General features: G+C 44.7%; 1 protein-coding gene across 1 annotated transcript in view; it reads left to right on the plus strand.

Moving 5' to 3' along the window:
• The first annotated feature begins 7144 nt into the window (after window positions 1-7144).
• Window positions 7145-16932, plus strand: part of SVEP1 (sushi, von Willebrand factor type A, EGF and pentraxin domain containing 1) — a 534033-nt gene continuing 524245 nt past the window's right edge. Inside the window, exon 1 of the mRNA XM_029614894.1 lies at window positions 7145-7958. Within this exon, the coding sequence (XP_029470754.1) occupies window positions 7467-7958 (492 nt within the window). The 5' untranslated portion in view covers window positions 7145-7466. The remainder of the gene's footprint in view (window positions 7959-16932) is intronic.

Raw genomic sequence — 16932 nt, forward strand, 5'->3', positions numbered from 1 at the left:
AATAACGCCTGAAGATAAACAATTGGAGATGCTATGTAAATGAAAAACCACTTTAGAGGTAGGATGTATAAAAGAAGAAATTGATAAAGAAAGGGAGCATACTGAACAATGACCACAAGTTTATGACATCCCAAAGATTGGGGCACAGGAGTAAACGACCGGAATTCAGAATGAACTAAGAGGTCGCGGAGATTCCTATTGCGATGAAAGATAAACCGTAGAGGACAATTGAAAGTATCATGTAACGAAAGTAGTGACTAGTAGTGCCGAATAATATTAGTAATCGCACGCCTATGAGCTGAAAAAGGCAAAATGCAGTTAATAAAGCCTTCAGAGGATCATGTTTGTGGTAAAAAAAAGTAAATCACAATTAACATACAACACACGTTTGAAGGCTTTTTTCAAAACATTATAAGGGTACCCCCTTTCTCTAAACCAGGAAAATATCTACTTAGCTTGACTCACAAATTCCATCTTTGCTGAGCAGAGCCACCAAAGCCTTAAAAACTGACCCACTGGAATATTACTTTTCAGAGTTTGTGGATGATGGCTGTCAAAAGCCAAAAGGGTGTTATGATCCGTATCCTTGCGAAAAATAGAGGTGGTGAAGCTATCATTATTAAAAGAGATGAGAATATCAAGAAAAGAAATTTGGGTATAATGAATATTGAAATTAAATTATCAATGACAGTTACATCTGTTTAGCCATCCAGAAAAAGAAAAAATTGTATGTCAGTTCCAGTCCAAATCAGAAAGATATCGTCTATATACCGAATACATAGATAAATAGACGTAAACCAGGATGAAGGGTAAATACATTTTTCTTCAAAATCAGACACGTATAGGCAAGCCAAGCTGGGAGCCATAGTGGCACCCATGGCAGTACCCTTAATTTGTTGAAAGAAAGTAGAATCAAAGAGAAAATAATTTTTTGTTAAGGCCAACGAAGTAAGAGCAATCAAAAATTCTGTAGGAACCTGAGTAACATTGGTCCGGAGGTTAAGGATCTGCTCAATAATTATCAATGCATCCTCCTGAGGGATATTGGAGTACAAAGACACAATATCAAGTGTAACCAAAAAGAAAGGGCCAGACGGGATAGGTAAATCACATAAGATTGTAATAAGATGTGATGAATCCCTAACATATGAACGACTCAGCGGGACAAATGGACGAAGAAACAAATCTACTATCCACTGCATTTTGCACCAATCTATATAAATAAAAATGTTAAATAGTTTGTACGTCGTCGCTAATCTCGCCAACCGCTTAACCGAATGCGTTCAAATTTGCACACAACATTCACTTCCCATACGGGAAGGATCTTATACACTTACATTACATATAGGTCACACCTGTGACAGGTAATACAAGTTTAAAAATTGCTTACACAAAACAGTGACATCTGGTGGCCGTCAGCGCAAGCGTAACCTCTTACACCTTTCACACACACTCACACACCACACCCCACCCCCACACAGGGCTATTGTCACCACACCCCACCCCACACACAGAAATCCACACTCATCACACCACACACTCCCACCCACACACCTGCCAATGTCACTTACTTCACCCACCCTCCCAAAACACACCAAAACACGAATTCCTGGCTGCTACATTGGAAAGCCACGCATTTCACACAGCCTCCGAATTTAAATTAAAGTACACTCTTCCACCCACCCACGCACTGCACTCCGATCACACACTATACCTGATACAAGTCCGTGCTTCTCCACCGGCACCACAGGAAAGGTCCGGGACACATTGCATTCAGTAGGGCCATCTGATGCCAGCAACCAAAATGGCGTCGGCGGACCTTGCCCTTACTATGCTATACGGAGACAACAATGACGTAGGTACACCATGTGACATAGTAAGGGCAACAGCCCGTCGGCGCCATATCCCCAGCGGACATTTGCCCTTACTAGGTCAGGAATCATGACGCACCACTTTCACCGGTGAAGTTTTGCGACATGGCAGCCGGTGGAACAAACCCTAGCACACACCCTCGCCACCAGCTGGCAGTTTACACATGTAGCCGGGGAGGAGCACGGTGGGGGACCGTTATTATTTTCCGCCGCACGTTTTTCACAGGGGGGGGCCCACTGATTCTCCACATCTCCTGAGAGGGGGGCTGTAACGTGGGTTGCTCTATTTCGCCGGGTGGGGGGGGGGGGGGGCAGGAAGGCATGCTTGCATATTTAAACTATTCTTTGCTGGTGCTGTTCATTTGGGGTAAAAAAAAAAACTAAAAACAAACTGTAACCTTTACTGCTCTGTTCTGTTTTTTCAACTTCACCAGGCTCAGCTACTGCACCAATTGCTTTCAAATTTGGACACAACCTTGCTTTCACTTTCGGCAAGGTTCTTCTCTATCTAGATTACATAGATGTCACACGGTTACAGAAAAAAACATGTTTTTACATGTGTGTGGGGAAAACAGCGACATCTGTTGGACAGACATGCAACACACGCTATCTACCTTGGGAAATGAAGCTGCTGTACTGCGCATGCGCGGGCGGGAGCGCATGTCGGGCTCAGCAGGACCAGCATGGTGCTGGGAGGGGCAGCAGCGGTGCACGTCGCGCACAGCGGGACCAACATGGCGCTAGGAGCAGCTGCACCGGCGGACCGGCAGCAATATCGGGCGTGGTGGTGTCGGCCGGCCGAAATTCAACACCTGGGAGGAGCTGCGGTGGTGATCTGGTACAGCTCACGTGCACAACAGGGAGGGATCCTCGCTGACCTCGTGCCTTTGGGAGTGGGCCACGCAGAACCGCACAAGAGGGAGAGGGACGTGGGGGGGGGGGGGGGGGGCAGCTGGGAGGGCATTGCGAGCCGGAGGGGATCAGAATCAGGGAAGGAGATTGAGAGAGGGTGCGGTGTCACTGACAAAAGGATAGGGAGTAGGTGGGGAGAGGTGACAGTGAGGGGAGGGTAAATGAAGGGGGCAGTGAGTGTCAGTGGAGAGACACAGAGGGGAGGGGTGAGTGTGAGGGGAGAGAGCTGGAGTGGGGACAGGGGAGGAAAGGGGGGGTGAGTGACCAAGGGGGAGGACGATGTGTGACTGAGGTATATGAGCAAGGGGAAGGGGGAGGGGGGGAAAGAACCTGACTCTGCCACTGCAACGCGTGGCCGGGCACAGCTAGTTCGTTACTAATATTTTGCAAAATTGGAGTAGGATCAGAAGGGAGAGTACAATAAAAAGCCAAGTCTTGGCGTGTTACCTCCTCCAAATACATAGATTTATCCAAAATGACTATTCCGCCCCCTTTATCAGCAGGTTTAACAACAATATTCTGGTTGTTTGCTAGAGACCTAATTGCCAATCTTTCTTCTCTAGAGATGTTGAAATATGTATAGCGGTGGTTCAAACTCAGTTTATCAATTTCTGATCGTACCAATTTTTCAAAAGTCACAAGGACTGGATCGAACGGGCCAGGTGGTAACCACCTAGATTTTTTATACAAAATCGAGCCGTCTTGTGGGGAAGATGAGCCAGAAAAGAACCATTTCAATTTTAAAATACGAAAAAATCGATATAAATGTATTTGTACATCAAAACGATTGTGCAGGACTGTGGGTACAAATGAAAGACCTTTCTCCAAGACTTTCAACAACCGAGAGTTCACGTGATGATAAATTGAACACCAACCCAGATGAATGTTGAATTATTGCCAGGGTTTGGATAAGTATTGGTGTTGTCCAGTGATGCGAGTTGTCTGCGGCACCTGGGGGGGGGTAAAGAGCAGCCCCGAGATCGGGGGTTTCGAGTGATTTTTTTAGTCTGAACTGAATCCAAAAAAAGGGATGTAGAATGGGATTGAACTGGAGCTAAGGACAAGGAGCCAGATGAAGATTGTCCAGAGGCTGCCGAACGGTCTTCCTGACTCATAGTTGATGTGATTTCATCGCCTGATGAGTTGTCTGAAGATGACTGGGCAAAGGTGACAGATTTCTTTGAAGGACGATTGGCAGACATCCATGAAAATACGTAGTCCTTCCAGTAGTCTAGTTCGACACGCTGGAATTTCCTGAACTTTGCTGCTTTCAAGTCACTCTTAAATTTTTCCAAATTAGATTGAAAGTACAACATCTGCTGGTCAAACAATTCTATAGATGAAATGCTCTTAATGGCCTCAGTTTGCACTGAGAGCTCGTCCTATAGCATAGATGCAAGTTGTTTCGTAGTTTCAATAATTAGCAACATTAAATCAAATGAGCATTTATTAAGAATTTGATTCCAGCGTGTCAAAAAATCTTTATTTTCAACATGTAATCGAGGTTCCTTCTGCATCCTAAGGCCCCTTGGTATCCTTTTAACACAATACTCAATAAATGTAGAGGCATGTAATTCAGCACGAGTCAAGTGCTTCTGCAGATTAATAGCATCTAACCATGAGGCAGAAGAATGTGTTGAAGTAGAATCCGAGAAGAAAGGTACATCTGTGAGAACGGCTTTGAAAGCCTCTTCAGAGGTGCTAAACCGGGAAAACATCTGCTTAGCTTGACTCACAAATTTATTTTCTTGATATTCTCATCTCTTTTAATAATGATAGCTTCACCACCTCTATTTTTTGCAAGGATATGGATTGTAACACCCTTTTGGCTTTTGACAGCCATCAACCACAAACTCTGAAAAGGAATATTCCAGTGGGTTAGCTTTTAAGGCTTTGGTGGCTCTGTTCAACAAAGGTGGGTTTTGTGAGTCAAGCTAAGCAGATGTTTTCCCGGTTTAGAGAGAGGGGAGTATCCTTATGTTTTGAAAAACGCCTTCAAACGTGCATTGTACGTTAATCGTGATTTACTTTTTTTTTTTACCATAAACACGATCTTCTGAAGGCTTTATTAACTGCATTTTGCCTTTTTCAGCTCATAGTCGTGCAATTACTAATATTATTCGGCGCTATTGGTCATTACTTTCGTTACATGATACTTTCAATTATCTTCTCCGGTTTACCTTTCATCGCAGTAGGAGTCTCAGCGACCTCTTAGTTCATTCTGAATTCCGGTCATTTACTCCTGTGCCCCAATCTTTGGGATGTCATAAACTTGTGGTCATTGTTCAGTATGCTCCCTTTTTTTTTATCAATTTCTTCTTTTATACATCCTTCCTATAAAGTGTTTTTTTATTTACGTAGTGTCTCCAATTATTTATCTTCAGGCATTATTTATGTTATTATTTCCCCCTGCCAAAAACTGTATGTTGGGAAAACTACAGGTATGTTTAAAACACGTATTATAGAACATCGGTCAAATATTAACAACCAACGTGAGAATGCCCCTTTGGTTACTCATTGGTTATCTCAATCTCATACTGTTTCTCAACTGCGATTCTTTATTATTGACGTGTTACCACCTCCTTCTCGTGGTGGGAATTTCTCTGAAATTCTCATTCGCAAAGAGCAGAAATGGATTTACACTTTGGATTGTCTTTCTCCGCACGACCTGAATAATGAGATTGAGTGGAGTTATTTTACCTGAATTCCTTTGCTATGACCGGATTGGCTACTTTCACTTCTGTTCTTTTTGGATGTACTACTGATACAGGTACGTTATGTTTTGTTTATTGTACTGGCTTCTCCCATTTATGTGTGGTCCCACCCTTTAAAAATTTTCTATGTTTAATTTACAGATTTGTTACCTTCATCTGTTTGTCCCTCCCGACGCAACCTTGCAGCGAAACACAGGGTCCGTGTCAGGAGACCCTCTTAAAAGTTGAATGTGTACTATATAACATTAGAGTTGCGGTATGAAGTAATAAATTCCAGTTATTGACAAGATTATGTGGACTGATAATCTTCTCTGCACTCAGTTTCTCTGTATATCTATCTATGACCATTAGGTGGCACCCGGAACAGTGGAAAATGCACTGAGCAAAGACAATATGCTCTGCCTGCAAAGCACTGTCACAAACACACACAGGCATAGACTAACACATACAGGCACAAACACACATATGTATACACACAAGCTCCCCCTAACACATATGCACACAGACACACAGACACACACACATGCACCCATACACACATACAGGCACAAGCCCCCACCTACACACACACAGGAACATGCACACATATCCATAGGTATATACACATAAATTCCCATACACAGTCGCACAAATACACAGGCTATTATTGACCAGACAACCTGAGTTCACTAATATACTGTATGAGAAGCTCCATCTTTCATGCTCCTACACATGCATGCTCGCCCAAACGAATGAAAGCTTGCACAAGCACATACAAGTGTGCACAAGCTTGCACAAGCACACACAGGCATGCACATGCATACACACACACACAGGCAAGCGGAGAGACACACACAGACACAGAGACACACACAGACACATACTCAGGCACAGGAAGACACACATTCATACAGCCCCCCAACACACAGGCCCCCATACACACAGAGGCAGAAGCACATACACAGAGGCACACACACAGACAGGCAGATGCATCCATCAACATATGCAGGCATACACACACTCACACACACACTGAAAGGCTTTTATAGACCAGACTACAGGAGCATTGCCAGGCACTTTTTGATAGTTACTCTATCAGTAGAAGAAACTCAACCACAAAGTTTTTCATTTGAGCTACCTTACAACATGCCAGACTTCTGGTTTCTTTCAAAGAAAATATACTTCACACAAAATAAATCTCATGTTCTGTCATACCGGGTATACAAACTGCAAGTTGAATAGAGTCAGCAAAGATTATCTCATTCTTTGTGCATCTGTCATTGGAATGAAAACAACAGACACAAAGCACACACACACACACACCTCTTCTGGCACTTTCTGTAAATTTATACAAAGCCTCTGAAATCAAAGGTGAAGGTGTTAAAGATGACTGGAACTCCCCCTACCCACCACCCCTGTGTCGGTTGTTCTTAATACAAAATGTTTCCAATTACAATGGCACTTCTGGTATCTGGCTCCATCCCCCACGAAGGCCTCTGCAGCTCACGCCAGACATATGGGATCAATCAAGGCTCTTTGGTGCTGCTGATGTTTTCTTCTTGGGTTTTTTTTTTGTTGGGGGGGGGGGGGGGGGGTGCGAAGGCTGACAATCTGACAGATCGGGAGCTCTGGTGACACACAATCTCAGCAACTCAGCCCAAGGGGGGGGGGGGGGGGAGAAGAGAAGAAACTCACCGTGACTGCCCCCCCCCCCTTCCCTCAGACATTTTTACTGTTTAAAAGAGGGAGAGGAGAGAGGGGGAAAGTATCACTGAAATCACAGTCCAGGCAGAGAGAGAGAGAAAGAGAGAGAGAAAACCGTTCAGCAGCCTGTGCAGTTCTCTGCCTTGAGACGGAATACAAATTACCCTCCCCCCCAGGCAAAAGAAAAAAAAAAAGACATCAGTAAAGGTGCAAAAGAGACCCCCCCTCTCCCCTCCTCCAGCAAAATCCGAGCCCCCTTCCCTCCTCCACCAGCACGGCGCCCGCGATGTGGCTCCTGTTCGCCCTGTGCTGCTGCTGCTGCTGCTGCTCGCCGCTTTCGGGCTGGAGCCCGGGCTCCTCCTCGCTCGCCCTGCAGCTCGCCGAGGCCAGGAGGTCGCCGCCGCCGCCGGACAGCACGGAGAACAAAGTGGAGAAGCTGGGCCAGTACTTCAAGCGCCAGGTGCGGCGGCTGCGGGAGCGGAGCGGCCGCCTGGAGCTGGTCTTCCTGGTGGACGAGTCGTCCAGCGTGGGGCCGGCCAACTTCCGCAGCGAGCTGCGCTTCGTCAAGAAGCTGCTCTCCGACTTCCCCGTGGTGCCCACGGCCACCCGCGTGGCCATCGTCACCTTCTCCTCCAAGAGCCACGTGCTGGCCCGCGTGGACTACATCTCGAGCAGCCGGCCCCGCCAGCACAAGTGCGCCCTGCTCGGCCGCGAGATCCCGGCCATCACCTACAAGGGAGGCGGCACCTACACCAAGGGCGCCCTCCAGCAGGCGGCGGTAAGAGCGCTCCCCCTCCCCCTCGCAGGTGGCTCCCGCAGCTCCCGAAACGGGACGGGGGAGCGGGGGGACAATCCATCCAAAGCGATAAAGAGGGTTGGCTGAAGTATTATGGGGAGCTTTTTGATCTCTTTAATTTGGTTTAGCATTTTTAGTATTGGAAAATATGCTTTTCATTGTAGTTGAGGGTTTGTATTTTTAAAAATATATTTTTATGTTATTGGTTTTTAGGTGTGATTATGATGGTTATTTACGTGATTGTGTTGATGGTATGTACCAAGAGTTTGTTGGGCATGATTTGATGGGCCTTTACCCAGAAGGTGACTGCTGTATTTTAAATTTTAGTTCAAAATACTTTATTGATTTGTAACTTTTCAATTAAATAAATTCCCTGAATTTTGAATCAGGGAACTTTTCTTTTTTTAGGGAGGGGCGGGGAAGCTAACCATATTTTATTTAGATAAATTGCCTCTTAAGGACCACTGTAATGAAACCCGTTAAGTTTTATCGCAGGGTTTACTTTGTTCATGCGGTAGAACCTGCGGTACTGCTGAATGCAGCAAGCTGATGGCATGCAAATGCCCTGTAAGTTTAAAACAAAAAAACAAACAAACCATGCTAAACGGAAAAAGCGCATGTTTTTAGTCGTAGGCCATTTGTATACCATTGAACTACAAATCTACACTAAAAAAATGGAATGCCTTATTCCTTTCCCTACCATCATTGCTTAGATGAGTGCACATATTGTATGACTTACATTTTATAGAAGCGTCCACTTATTGTTACTTATTTTAATCATCGGGTCGTCAATAATCAATTCGGTTTGATTGAGTATTGTAAATCGTACCAGACCAATTGAATAGTTCCTCAGATAAGTGCTTTTTATTTGCAATAACAAAAAGCTAAAAAAAAAAAAGGTTGTCATTAATAGAATTGAGTATTGACGACCGATGATTAAAACAAGCAGACGCTTCTATAAAATGCAAGTCACACGATATGTGTGCACTCAATACTAAGTGACAGTCATGAGTTTTATTACAGTCATAATTAAACATATTTAACTGTTTTCGTAGTGGTTCTTCAATGAATATCATGTTTTTCTGTTATTATTCCTTTCCCTAGCATTGAACAGTTCTTATGCTGGGGAGAGTAACTTGTAACCGTAGGCTTTCTGTAAAGGACGTCCAGCAACAAGCAAAGGCTTGGGGGGGTCAGGCTCAGGCAGGCAGATCCTCCCTCCGTCTCTCTTGTCCTCGAGATCGGTGGGCCAGGGCCGAGCTCTAAGCCGATGAGAAGGAGGGGGGAAATAGTGGTAGGGAGTGGCACTGCTGAATGAATTCAGTCCCTGGAGCTGGGAAGGAGAGGGGTAGAGCAGCGGCGGCGGGCAGGGCTCAGTCTCTGGAGCCGGGGGAAGCGGGATCCACATCACGGGGTGGGTGGGATGGCAGTGGCAGGAGAGGAAACGCCTTTCCACATGCCGGAGAGGAGGCCCAAGACGGCTGCTCTCTCCTGTCCCTGCCATGTCTAATGGAACAGGGAACCATGTAAATACTACATTTGTTTTGTGGGGGGTGGGCAAGAGGTTTTCACTGCTACCCATGGTGAATGCGCAGAGTTTTCCCCCATCTGGCTGGGAGTGATCATGGGGTGTCCCCAATGGCAGCAGGTGATGCTGAGCTGTCTTCAGCCTTGAGCCCACAGCTCAAGCAGTTTTACACCACCTCTGACCCAGGAGCTTATTTTTGGGTGCTAGAGAAATGGGCACAAAGCTGTCTGACCCTTAACACTCCCTCCTGCATTGAAAGGTAATGCTTAATAGGGTCATTAAGATGGTATTTGCATGAAGACGTGTTGACCTTAGAAAGCCTTTTAAACCTGCCTTTTAGTGTGTGCTTTTTGTATGCAAATAATCCTGTTAAGTACCAGGGTTAATTTTGCATGGGAAAATATGCCCTGAAAAGCCAGTTAAAACCCTCACTAGGCTTAGCGTGACTTATTACATCAACCCTGTTGTAAAGAGGGAAATGTAGGAGCTTTTGGAAGCTGAGAATAAAGATAAGCAGGCTGGGAGGAAATGCTTCTCTTCTTTATCCCCATGGGGTCTTATGTGGGAACTGCATGGTTTTATTCTGTTGTAGTGGCCAGCATTTAGCATATCCTTGTAGTACCTTTTTTATTACTTACCCCTCCCTAATAATGCAATGCCAAATCCCTCCAAAACCAAACAAAAGCTGTCCTTTTATATCTGTACATACATGGTCCTTTATGGTTGAAAATAGTCTATTCAAGCAAATGCTATTGCCATTCATTCTCATTCTGCTTTTTTCCTCTGCTCAGCTTCTTTAGGGATGTTTAGCCATTTTAATTGATTGACTGATTATACTTAAAAATAATATATTATTTCCCTTGGAAAACATTATAGTTCCATCTTTAAACTGATACTGGAGGGCCCCATAGAGAGCAAAAGAGATGAAAACAGAGAGCAGTGACATAATATAAAAAAATGGTCCAAGAGGAAAGCTGAGCAGTGGAGAACCGTACACTGTTGTTGCCATAAATACAGAACAGGAGAAAAGCCTTAGTAAGTCTTTTCTGTGCCTCATTTTATTTCTTTATACATAACGTGAGCATTTCAGAAATTATTTAAAAAATGAACTTTTTTATTGCTGGCATTGCCTATTAAATTTATATTGCTTTTTTTGGTTAATAGGAAGTTAATCGCATACAAATAAGAGACTTCATGTTTCTTTTGAGTGTAGAAGAACTTAGAAAAGTTTCATTACGGTAAATTGCTTCTCATCTTTCTCTTCAGTAGAAGAAAGGGGATATGATATAGTCAAACATGTAAACATGTGGTTGTCAAAAGCATCCTCTTAGGGGAAGTCTCTGAAACATGATGTGTCTGACAAGCTGTGCTTTCTCGTCTCTTTCTGGCTACATTGCCAAGTCATGTGGCAAATTAAAATACCTTCCTTTCTGTAGTGCAAAGTTCGAATGGGTTTATTGGTCCTGGAGAAAACTGGATTGTCTGCAGCATTTGAAACTTTTTGTTGGAACAACAGACGAATTGTCCAGTGATGATGAGGGGCTTGAGCTACCAAGATAAAGTCACATAGAAACAGAGAAACATAGAAATTATGGCAGAAAATGACCAAATGGTCCATCCAGTCTGCCCACCAAGCCCATGGTAGCATCTGTTGCGCTGTGCAGGTTTCCCCAATGCTTAGCAGATTCCCAATCTGTAAAAATTGGGCCCTCATTGGAGGGCTGTTTGAATCCAATTCCCCGTTAACCCTTGTCGTTGAAGCAGAGAGCAATGTTGAGTTTCATCAAAAGTATGAGGCTTATTTGTTAAGGGTAGTAACTGCTGCATCAGCAAGTTACCCCCATGCTTATTTGTTTCCCCAGACCATAGAAGTCAGGGCTCTCATTGGTTGCTGTTTAAATCCAATTCCCTTTTTCCCTGCCATTGAAGCAGAGAACGATGATGGAGTTGCATCAACAGTATGAAGGCTTATTGGTTAAGGGTAGTAACCACCACAGCAGCAAGTTACCCCCATGCACTCATTTCTTCATTTCCATCTTGTAGTCTTTAGGGATCCACAGTGATTATCCCATACCCCTTTGAATTCTTTCACTGTTTTCATCTTCACCACCTTCTCTGGAAGGGCATTCCAGACATCCAACACCCTCTCCATGAAGCAATATTTCCTGATGTTGGTTCTGAGTCGTCTTCTCTGGAGTTTCATTTTGCGATCCCCTAGTTCTACTGATTTCTTTCCATTGGAAAAGGTTTGTCAGTTGTGCATCATTAAAAACTTTCAGCTATCTGAAGGTCTGTATCATATCTCCCCTACACCTCTTCTCTTCAAATGTGTACATATTCAGATCCTTCAGCTTCTCTTTATAGGTCTTCACATACAGTCCCCACAAAATTTTCATCACTTTTCTCTGGAACGCCTCTATCCTGTCTTTGTCCCTTTTGAGATATGGGCTCCAGAACTGGACATGGTACTCCAAGTGAGGCCTCACCAAGGACCTGTACAAGGGCATTATCACCTTCTTTTTCTTACTGGTTATTCCTCTCTCTAAGCAGCTCAACATTCTTCTGGCTTTAGCTATCGCCTTGTCACATTGCTTTGCCATCTCTAGATCTCCAGATACTGTCACCCCAAGATCCCTCTCTTGGTCTGTTCATATCAGTCTTTCATCCCCCATCAGATACATCTCTTTTGGATTAGCACACCTCAGATTCTTGACTCTGCACTTTTTGGCATTGAATCCCAGCTGCCAAGTCTTTGCACTCTTAAAGCTTTCTTAAATCATTTTTCATTCTATCTATTCCTTCAGGCATGCCCACTCTATTGAATATCATAGTATCATCTGCAAATAGAGAAATCTTACCTTCTGTCCCTTTAGCAATGTTGCTTACAAAGATATTGAACAGAACCGGTCCCAGTACTGAAGCCTGTTGCACTCCACTTAACACGGTTTTCTCTTCGGAGTATATTCATTTGCTATTACACTCTTGTCTCCTTTCAGTCAACCAGTTTGTAATCCACGCCACCACCTTTGCACTCACTCCCAAGCTTCTTATTTTATTCACAAGTCTCCTATGCGGGACAGTATCAAAAGCTTTGCTGAAATCCAAATAGATCACAACGAGTGCTCTTCCTCGATCCAATTCTCTAGTCACCCAATCAAAAAAATCAATCAGATTTGTCTGACAGGACCTTCCCCTAGTGTATCCATGCTGCCTCTGGTCCAGCAACCCACCAGATTATAGATAGTTCACTATTATTTCCTTCAGCAGAGTCTCCATTACTTTTCCAACCACTGAGGTGAGGCTAACTGGTCTGTAGTTTCTGGCCTCCTCTCTGCTACCAATCTTGTGAAGCGGGACCACCACTTCTCTTCTCCAATCCTGCAGCACCATTCCCGTTTCTAGGGATCTGTTGAACAGATGCTTCAGTAGACCTGCCAGAACATCTCTGAGCTCTCTCAGTAGCCTGGAGTGTATCTCATTTGGTCCCATGGCTTTGTCCATTTTCAGTTTGCCTAGCTCCTTCCATACATTCTCTTCTGTAGTTTCATCTGCTCCAGCCCCATCTACGATCTTGATAACCAGTAACAGACCTTCTCCAGGGTATTCTTTAATCACAACCTGTGGGCTGCTGTGGGTCATATTTGAAGAATGGACCTATGCAGACTTGAAAGCCCAAGTGTAAGATCGTTTTTGGATAATTCTTTTCATGACTCGATGAAAGGTATTAGTCTGCCAAGAATTCAATGACTAATTAGGAAAAGTATTCCTTGTGTGAATTCAAATAAAATCCAGGGAAACAACTTTGCATTTTGTGGTCAAATCATATGTTTTGCCTGTGGTGGGAGGGGTAAAAAAAATCATCACTTTCTGTGAGGTAACCTTCTGAACCTCTTCTCTGTTGTGGTTTGAAGACTCTGCAAAACTGTCTCCTGTTACTATTATAGCAACAGTTTGTTTATTGCTGCAAGGAATTTACTTGACACCATTCTTGACCCAGAAAGTTCAGACCTAAATGTTTATAACTGTGATGATCCAAATAGAGTTGGGTAAGGTGATACAGAAAGAGATGAGTTAATCAAGCCCAATATTTTGATCATTATTTATTTAGATTTTTATATTCCAGTTTTTGGTACTTTAAAGTGTACATCGAACCACATTACAGTCAGGTACTGTAGGTATTTCCCTATCCCCACAGGGCTTATAATCTAATTTGGTACCTGAGGCAATGGTGGGTGAAGGGACTTGCTGAAGGCCATATGGAGCAACAGTGGGATTTGAACACTGGGTCATAGCCTGCTGCTCTAACCCCTAGGCTACGCCTCCACTCCAGAGCTGTGCCTAGAAGGCATATCAAAGACGTTCATTTGGCTTCTAGCCTTCTGTACGAATGTCTAGACTACAGAATATCTCCTCCCTCGTTCTGGGGAATATTACCTGTCTCCTTCTGTAGCAAGAGTTTTAAAATATTATAGTGAAATGTGCTGTTGGCATAACGTCCCTATTATTGGGCAGCAACTAGTCATAGTGTTGAGGATATATGGGGTAAACTTAAGAACATAAGAACAGCCATACTGGGTCAGACCGCAGGTCCATCAAGCCCAGTATCCTGTGGCCAATCCAGGTCAAAAGTACCTAGCAGACCCCAAATAGTACATAGATTCCATGCTGCTTACACCCAGGGATAAGCAGTGGCTTTCCCTAAGTCTAGCTGGTTAATAACAGTTTATGAACTTTTCCTCCAGGAACTTGTCCAAACCTTTCTTAAACCCAGCTATTCTATCTGCTTTTACCAGAAAAATATTTTCTCTGATTTGTTTTAAATGTGCTTCTTAGTAATTTCATAAAGTATCTCTTAGTCTTTTAATTTTTGAAAGAGTAAACTACCAATTTGTGTTTACCTGGTCCACTGTACTCATTATTTTACAGACCTCTATCTTTTCTCCCCTCAGCCGTCTCTTCGACAAGCTGAAGAGCCCTAACCTCTTTAGCCTTTCTTCATAGGGGAGCCGTTCCATTTCCTTTATCATATGAATTGGTCTCCCTTCTCTGTACCTTTTCCAATGCAGCTATATCTTTTTTGAGATGTGATGACCAGAATTGCATACAGTAATCTAGATAGAGTTGCATCATGAATCGAAATGGAGTTGTTATGATATTCTCCATTCCATTTCTAATTATTCCTAACATTCTGTTTGCTTTTTTGACTTCTGCCGCACACTGACCTGAGGATTTCAATATATTGTCCATGATGATACCTAGCACCTTTTCCTGTGTAGTAACTCCTAATATAGAACCTAACATCATATATGTTACGCGTCCCGCTCATGCCCGACCCGCTCCCGGGTCCGCTTACCCTTCCTCCACACCAGCCAGTCCCGGGACGGCCTCCCTCACCTCTGCCGCCAGCTCCTCCCGGCCATGGTGTTCCGTGGCGGCATTCCCCGACGTCTCGTCTCCCAGCTCCAGCCAGGCCTCACGGTGGGGCTCGGCGTCCTCCTTGGCGTCGGCCCCGCCCCTAGGCGCACGCGCGGACTGACCGCCCTCTTAAAGGGCCAAGGGCGGGCCCTAGCTCCGCAGCACACCCAGATTGAGTCTAGTATAAAAGGAAGTGCTTCACTTCATTTCCTTGCCTTGGCAATCGGGGTGATCACTTACAGGCCGATACAGTACAGTGTGCTCCGGCGGAGTGCACTGTTAACCCGCAATTGGACGCGCGTTTTCAACGCTAATTTCTTAAAGTAAAATGTGCGGCTTGGCTGCACATTTTACTTACTGTATCGCGCGGGAATACGTAATAGGGCCCGCAACATGCATTTGCATGTTGCGGGCCCTATTAGGTTCGGGGGAGTTGGCCTCGCGTTTTCAATGTGCTATTATCTCTTACTGAATAAGGGGTAAAGCTGCACTTTAAGAAATTAGCGTCTACCCAAAGGTAGGCGTTAATTTCTGCCGGCTTTTCTTTGCACCCTCCGACTTAATATCATGGCAATATTAAGTTAGAGGCCCCAAAAGTTTAAAAAAAAAAAAAAAAAATTTAAAATGGGCCCGCGGCTCGCGGGTTGAAAACCGGATGCTCAATTTTGCCGGGGTCCGGTTTCCGAACCCGTGGCTGTCAGTGGGCTCGAGAACCGATGCCGGCAAAATTGAGTGTCAGCTGTCAAACCTGCTGACAGCCGCCGCTCCTATCCAAAAAGAGGCGCTAGGGACACCCTAATTTAAATAAATTACTTTACTGTATCGCGCGCACAGGAGAGAGGGATTTTTACTGTATCGGCCCGTTAGTGATAGCAAGTTTGCCTTCCTGTGTCTCCTGTTCCAGCGTCTCCTGTGTCTCCTGTCCCAGCGTCTCCTCTGCCTCCGTTCCAACGTCTCCTGCTCCTTCATCTCTCCATCCCTGGTAGTACCCTTCGGACTGATCTCACGGTACTGACCTCTGCTTGTTCTTGACTGCTCCTTGATTGCTGCCTGACCTGATCTCTGCCTGGAACTCCGACTCTTCTTGATCGCTGCCTGCCCTGACCTCTGCTTGGAACACCGACTACTCTCGTCTGCCACCTGGAACCCGACCTCCTGCTTGACCTGACTACGTCCAGACTGACCTCTGCTACCGACCCTGCCTGGCTGACCATCCATACCAAGACTCTGGCCTTAATTCTCGCTTTACACTCGGACACTTTACTCTGGCCTCCTGCGACCTCTGGACTTCCTTGTCTGAGCACCGACCGTGCACACTTGTTTGTGGTGGGCTCTCCTTTGAACTTTCTCTCTAGGAGACCCTGCGAGGTCTACCTAAGGCCAGACAGCCTGGGTAACCAAACGTTTAACCTGAGGGAACCCCGGGTTGCTATTGGTGAAGCTCCAGCTAGCCTCTGTCTCCTCCTGTGCTCTGCCTCTTGGTGGCAGGCTCTCTCTGGGTCCGACCGGAGGGCCATACCAATCCTGCACCAGGCCAAGGGTCCACTCCCAGTGCAACAATATAACTACAATTTGGATTATTTTTCTCTATTTGCATCACTTTACACTTGGCGACATTTCATTTCATCTGCTATTTGGATGGCCAGTTTCACAAGATCCTCCTGCAGTTTGTCACAATCCACTTGTGATTTAATAACTTGGAATAATTTTGTGTCGTCTGCAAATTTAATCACCTCACTTGATGTTCCTTTTTACAGATCATTTATAAATATGTTTAAAAACCCCAGTCCCAGTCCAGATTCCTGGAGCATTCTATCATTTACCTTGCTGCATTGAGAAAACTGACCATTTAAAGTCCTATTCTCTGTTTCCTATCTTTCAAATAGCTCGCAATCCAAAATAGGAAATTGCCTTCTATCACATGACTTTTTATTTTCTGAAAATCCAGATAATACTGTTGCGTCGAGATGTGGATCCTTGGCGAGGCGAGGTTGGTGCTGCCTTTAGAGGCTC

This window comes from Rhinatrema bivittatum, chromosome 1 (assembly GCF_901001135.1).
Source record: "Rhinatrema bivittatum chromosome 1, aRhiBiv1.1, whole genome shotgun sequence".
NCBI classification, from domain to species: Eukaryota; Metazoa; Chordata; class Amphibia; order Gymnophiona; family Rhinatrematidae; genus Rhinatrema; species Rhinatrema bivittatum.